General features: G+C 35.8%; 1 protein-coding gene across 1 annotated transcript; it reads right to left on the bottom strand.

Annotated features, from left to right (window-relative positions):
• Positions 1-279: 279 nt before the first annotated feature.
• LOC139122694 (tripartite motif-containing protein 2-like) lies at positions 280-6,178 on the bottom strand. The gene is made up of 2 exons (XM_070688310.1): positions 5,882-6,178; positions 280-1,969 (listed from the first exon to the last, which is right to left on the bottom strand). The coding sequence occupies exons 1-2, from the start codon at positions 5,895-5,897 to the stop codon at positions 1,155-1,157; spliced, it is 831 nt and encodes a 276-aa protein (XP_070544411.1). The 5' UTR covers positions 5,898-6,178; the 3' UTR covers positions 280-1,154.
• Positions 6,179-7,491: the final 1,313 nt, after the last annotated feature.

Below are 7,491 nucleotides of genomic sequence, written 5' to 3'. Positions count from 1 at the left end.
TTCAGTACCATGCCATGCCAGTACCTGAAATTTACGCAACACACGAATGAGAAAGCTTACAATATTAAAAAAGAGCGATTCGACCCAACTGTAGCCTCTGAAGGCTACAACAGATTCCAAAGCAAACTTACCAGACTTGAAGATTGTTACTGAAAAAGTGTTAGCTAAAAGTTACATTTCTCGAGTCATATGTAGACGAGTCGTTTTGTCCTTACTCAAATATTGGCAAAACGTTATTCAGACAGTTTCAAAAACTTGAACTAGTACTACGCGAGTTTCGAATCACAAAGAAAAGTAAACAAGAGTATGTTTCATTTGTCATGAAGGAAATTGAATCTACACCATTGTTTAAAGGGAAGTCTCAATGAAAATAATGTGCACTAAAATTCACCAAAACACTGAAAATTGCTACAGCTTTAAAGTTCTACAGATCTCACAGTTGTCGTAGGCTCACGCATTGCACGTTTAGTCCTGCGGTTACACCCAGCGCCCTCTACCCATGAACTTGTGTCCTGCCACACTGCCTGCCACATGCTATGTAATTCATGACAAAGTCAGATAAGCAGTGCTGGCTCCCTCATTTATGTCTTTCTCAATAACTATTGTGTGGAAATATTGCCATCTGAGATCAAAAGAGACATCACCGGATGTACAGGTAGGTTCAGGTGGGAGCAGAATATTGTACTCAGTATGCCAGACACCCAGATCACGTCAAAATTGTATACATTTGTACCTTTAAATTGTTCAAAATAGCTCATCTATGTCATATTTGTGCCCAATAAGTGAAGCGTCTGTCACAAATATCACGCTGGCCTGGGCCTTGCTTGTCAAAGACGGAAACCGAACTTGATTGTGATTCACCTTTGTCAAAGTTCCTGAATTTTCTGAGTGAAAATTATCAAAAAATAACATCATTTGGGCCGTAAATTTACTCTAGACATGAGGCGACATCAGCATAGAATAATATTCTACAAAAACTATCTTTCTGAATGTGAAAAAATATATGTTTTTGGAATGTAAACGTGATGTAAACAGTGCAATCGTTAGTAGTCACGCTTGAGTGATAATCGGAAAATCACTTCACGCCAAATGTTTTGACAGAAATGCAATATTTTGATGAAATGCAGACATACACATCATCTTGGTGTTTCTGTCTACTTAGAAAATACTGTGATGTGTTTGTCATGTATCCCTCTAACACAGATTCTGTCTCGGCTGACTGCAATGTACCAGGGTCTGAACACTTCACCTTGGAATAGATGACATCTCCACGTTCCATCTCCACTCCACATCGAAATCCTATCATTGAGGTGATCACAAACATAAACATTGTCAGCGCCATCAACAGCGATGCTGTGTGGATAGGACAGCTGACCATCACTGTTACCGCGGTGACCATATTTGTACAGGTAATTGAAATCAGCATCAAAACACTTGATGCAGTGATTGTAACAGTCAGACACCATGATGACATCCCTACTGTTGACAGCGACAAAGCCAGGCCAGTTGAATGGTGTATGGCCATGACCTAGTGGACCACCCAACTCTTGAACAAAGTGACCATTCTTGGTGTACTTGAGTAATCTATGACCTTTAACATCAGTGACCAAAACAAATTCTCTCAAGAGAGCTATGCACCAGGGATTTGTGTCTCTAGGTAAAGTAATTATTCTTATAACTTTATTATTTTGATCACAAACAATAATTTGCAAATTATTGTCATCAAGTATGTAGTAGTGGTTGTCCTGAGAGACTGCTACAGACTGTGGCTTGAATGGTTTTGCAAACTGACCGCTGAAACTTCCTAGCACCTTTTCACATGTGTAGTCTTTGTTCAGTATCTGAACAATGTTGTTTCCCTTGTCACACACCAGAAGTTTGTCATTGTGAAATGTTAAACCACATGGATTGTTGAACTTCTGTCCTGGACTAGGGCCTTGACCCTCCAGTGTGAATTTTGACCAGCCATCTGTAAGGTCAAAGGTTAAAACAAGCACATCAGCAGAGTGGAATGTCAATTGCCGTGTAACAAACTGTTCTCACAAAGACAGCATGAAAGTGAAGTAGATATCAACACAAATCAAAGTGTATCAAAATGGCTATTCAAGAAGGTAAAGTAAATGCTCATTTTTGTAATTCCATACTTCAGTGTCCTTTTACCATCGCAACAATGTAAATTTGTGTAAAAGTTGCTTTTTCAACATGTAGAGAATAGAATAGAAATGCCATCTTACTACATGTACTATGGATATATTTCTTTGACTTTTGTGTGGAACGCTAAAACGTTTGGGTAATCAAAAGTCTTGAATTGGGACCTTGACCTGTCACACTTAATTTTCTGCAGCTGACCACAGGGTCAAAAAGAGGTCAAAGGTCAAAACCGGCAAATCAGTAGTGTGAAGCTGTGTTTGCTGATGGTTTGAAATTGTACGCAGAGATGTTGATACATATCAAAGTTCAATATGAAAATTCAACAGAGCAAATCCTAAACTCAACTGAATTTTGCAATTTCCTATTTTACAGTGTTTTGCCATGGCAACAATAAATATCTGTGGTACTTTAAATTATCTCACTCAGAGTGTAAGAAATACCATCCCTTTTACATTAATACAAAGATTTTTTGCAACACATATATTATGATACATTTCATATCATAATCATATCTCTGAAAGTTTGATGGAAAACTAAACCTATTGGTCATTAAACTATTGTCCTGGATTTTCTTTGTCCAGTTTACCATAAGGTCACAGGTCAAAAGAAAATAAACATAGTGAAATTGAAATACATATAACAATAAGCTGTTTTTGCTGATGTAGCTTTAAATTGATAAAAGATATTTGTATAAATCAAACTGCAGCACAATGGCAATTTAATAGGGACAATTTGAATTTTCCTAATTTTTGTTATTTTGACATTTTAATGCCTTTACCATGGCAACAACATTCATGTGTAATTCATAAAATTAACTTTGTCAAAGAAAGAAATGCCATTGTTCTAACTTAGAACTCATTAGTTTTGGAACAGATACAACTCCATGAGTTCACATGATTAAGGAAGCCCATGCTGCCATGGCAACACTTTTAGATTTCAGCTTAAAATTAAAAATTTACTTATATTTCTCTTTTGAGTAGTGTTCAAGTCAAAATTCTTCCACTAACCTTTAGGAATGATAGCAAACTTTATAACTTTAATTAACTGATTCATTCATGTGACAGGATATGAGAGATAAGGGGACAAGAGAAATGTAACTTCGGTTCCCAGATCATTCACCAATATTCCCCAACACTAGCAAAGATACTTCAGTCTCAACGTGCATTTTATCAGGACAATTTATAATTAGCTCCCATATGGCCATACATGTATGTGCCATGGAAGCTATTCTTATAGGTTGGAAAAATATCCTGTCTGTCTGTATGTATGTGTGTGCATGTATGTATGTATGTATGTATATACGTATGTATGTATGTATGTATGTAGTATGTATGTATGTATGTCTATCTCTATGTATCTATCTATCTATCTATCTATCTATCTATCTATCTATCTATCTATCTTTATCTATCTATGTATTTATCTTTGTATCTATCTATGTATGTGTGTGTGTGTTCGTCCTCTGCAAAAACTAAACCGCAGCACCTACTCAGTATTTGGTGTACAGGAGCACCCAAGAGCGGAATGTGAATTTCTTCAAATGTATATGTCAGTGTCAAAAATATGCAAATCAGGGAAAAAAGAAAAAATCCTGCAAATTGCTAAAACTCTGTAACCGTTGGTCAGATTAGGTTGAAACTTGGTATGCAGGTTTCTTTAGGTATTCTAAATTAGATCACCGGTTAAGTTTGCCATGTTTGTATTTTTGGCTAATTTTTATCAGTTTTTAGTAAAACAATTTGCTGCTCTGAAACAGCTTGTCTGATTGCTTTTAACGTTTGTATCCATGTTTCTCGGGATGACCTCAGTCAAGTTTGTATAAATTGTGGTGAAATTTTCATATTTGTAATTTTGAAGATATTTTTCCATATTTGGTCGATTTTTTTTCTCCAAGAGTACTCGTCTGAGAGCTTTGATATTTGGTATACAGGTTCATGTATTCAAATTCTCAAGAAATCTGCAATTTTGTATTTTGGGGCATTTCTCTTCATTTTTGGTAAAAATATATGTTTCTCAAAAACTACTCATTTGATATTTGGTATACAGGTTCCTTGGGTCTACCTTAATATGATATATTGAAATTAGGATGAATTACCTGTCTGATAGCTTTAATATTTTAGTCAGGTCGACCTGAAGTGGGCTATCAAAGATTTCCTCTTTCATCAACACATGTGTCACAAAAAGTTATTCTCTAGATCCTTGAGCTGTTAGGTTGCTTGTTTTAAATTTTCAGAGAAATGTCTTCAATTTTGTATTTTTGTAAAGTTTTTCCTAATTTTTGGCAGAAAAAATGACAGAAACAATCCACGGTATTGATTTGAAATTCGGTCTGTAAATCCGTACAAACTTTTCATACATATATTGCTATGTCCGAATAAGATGAACAATTGTGATAGAAAAAATTTATTTTCCCTTTTTTGTTCTTAGTAAACAAATATCTTTACACAGCAACCACTTCCGATGCTGGTTTTAATTTTTGCATAAAGGTTAAATTAGTTGGTAGTGCCATAGAATATTCAGATTGTGTTGATACGAACAAAATTAATATTTGAAAACAATTTCTTATTTTTGGCAATTCATACCTACAGGAACTAAGAGTACATAATTTGGTGATTTAGTAAGCTTGTGATATGGTAAACTGTTTTTAGTGTTGAAATGCGGTAAAAAATCATTAGAAAGCACTGTGCAGCTGAAGGTGATAATTTAGCAGGTTTAGTCTCCAACATGTATATTCAAAAATGTTTTCAATGTTTAAGAGTATCAAGGTTGTAAATAGTTCAAAAAACTTCCTGCCATCTGGTCATTGTATCTCTTTATGAAAACATGGTCGATACCAAGGGGTGGACCATTTGATATCCTGGGGGGGGGGGGTAAATGGGGTGTATCAAAATTTTGTTCAAATGCATCTGACTATGAATATCATGAGCTATGGGCCATAGAAGCTATTAAATATCCTACATACACTCACTCTCGCTTGCCAAATGTAATTAACTGTGGGCAAAGTGTCATTGACTGTAGGTTTCATACATTTTTTAGGTGTCAAAATTCAATAACACACTGACCCCCTATTTGGCATTTCAAAAACATGGTGACCCCCCCGATCACCAAAGTCAAAAACTGGGTGACCCCCTCCCATGAATCCCCCTGGCTGAAGAAACTGACCAGTCCCTAAGTTTGCATAGATATGACATAAGGTGTAAAAATGTCTAAATATGTAGAACTATCAAAATAAGGTACTCGATCAAGCTGAAATAGTGTATTGTGTCTATATAGCACCTCTAGCAAGGTAGGATTCGGCTGGACACAAGGATTTTGATTGTGTTTGTGGCTGCACCACATGGCACACAGTGTCTACTTCACAGTCTTACTTTGATTGGAGTTAAAAGAGTAACCAACCTACTGTTGTTTTTGGCATAATCTGAAACACTAATCTGCATCAATAAATTTCCAGCAAGGTCCTGTCTTCCTACAGAGTAGTGTGCTGTCAACTTATATTTTAGAATGGTTATAAACAGCAGCACTATGAATGTAGCTTACTACCTCAAACAAGTTTAACAAGCTAAGAATTACATTAAGGAGGAAATGTAAATTCTTTTTCAGTCTGTTCAATTTTATCTGTATGAATCCCAGAAACATTCACTTAGCCCTTTCAGATCACCATATGTGAAAAATCCAGTCAGAGTATCAACAGTTGTATTGTATAGATGTTAACATCGTTCAGTACACTTACCTGATGGACCTTGCATAGCACAATATGGCCTGAGAATTGACTGCTTGGTTTTAGTAGCCTTTGATTCTCTCTTTGTCACCTGGACTTCTTTTCTCGGCTGACGATGTTTGGCTCGTACTACAAGTGGCTCAGAAGGCTCTGTCTGTTTCTCTTAACAACACCAAGTTCTCGTCCTCCAATCACTTCAAGTCCAGTGTTACCAGTTTGTATAGTCACAATTCTCTCTTCCCTCTGCACCTGGAGTTGATTGGGAGTGACTGTCTCCACGCTATCTCCATCTTTCCTCTCTACGTCAGATTTTTTGTTTACCTGCACACATACATAAAAATAATTAGTTCCTACGACAGATCAATAGCTTTAGGTGCTTTTTAAGAACCGTGCATGCCATATTGAGCTCTGTTCACTGTAGCAATAACATCTTGCATAAGTTTATGCTTATTGGAACAAAAAAAACTTTGACTGAAATCTGGTGCTACTGGTACCTAGAAAAGCAAGCACTCAACTATCAGTTTTAACTTGAATAAGTAGGGAATTTTGTAATGTCAAAAGATGTCACTTAGCTCAAATTGCCACAAATGATATTATTTAGCATTACAAATACAAACTGTACAGTATTGTACCACAATTACATTGTGGAATTAAATTGACTGTTGTAATGACTGGTGTCCAAAGTTATAGTAAAATGTGCAAAATCTGATTCCTCACATTTTCTGAACTAGGGATTATATATATATATATATATATATATAATATATATATATATATATATATATATATAATATATATATATATATATATATATATATATATATATATCTTCGTGTGTGTTTTATATCTGTTTATATGTTGTGTCTGTTTTGCTGGCTGCCTGTCTTTCTGTATATACTGGTATGTCACAATTGATTCTATCTAATAATAAAGCACTCAGTAACTCAGTTGTTACCAGTACATGTACTGAAGGCTTTAAAATCAGGTAAAACATCTTTATACACAACCAACAACAAACTCAACACATTTTCAGTGAAACAATTTCATGACCTGTGAAAACTAATAAACAAGGTGTATCCTAAGAAAGGACTGAGCCAAAACGGAGCCAACGGAGCCAACGAACCCGAACGGGGCCACGAAGACCTTAAATGGTTGACTCTGATACCTAACCGGGGCCAAACGGGACCAAAAGTCCTCTAAATCGACTGTATCGACGACGTCTTTCAGGTCTTTCCCGTGATTGACTACTGAACCAGAATCGGAATCAATTTTTTGAAACCAGATTTGCGGAACGGAATGAGCGGAACGGAACGGAACGGACGGAATAGCCACACCAAATACAAAATTAGTTTCTCTTAATAAGAGTCCATTATTTCGCCCACAGAATTTTTGAGCGGAAAAGAATGGAATTTAGAGAGACATTTTGATTAAAATAAAATATATCATTTATTCAACTCTACAGGTAAGTCACCTTAATTTTGAAGTTTCCAAAATGAAAATTTTGTCAAATACCACAGGAAACGAGGTTGTAATTTCAATTTGCAGCTATATCTAAATTTAAAACTAACCCCGAGAATCATGCCTTATAGAGGGCAGTACAAGCCCAAAAGAGGGCGTGTCTA

The sequence above is a fragment of the Ptychodera flava genome, chromosome 22 (assembly GCF_041260155.1).
Source record: "Ptychodera flava strain L36383 chromosome 22, AS_Pfla_20210202, whole genome shotgun sequence".
NCBI lineage: Eukaryota > Metazoa > Hemichordata > Enteropneusta > Ptychoderidae > Ptychodera > Ptychodera flava.
This window is presented reverse-complemented; position numbering and strand designations above follow the sequence as displayed.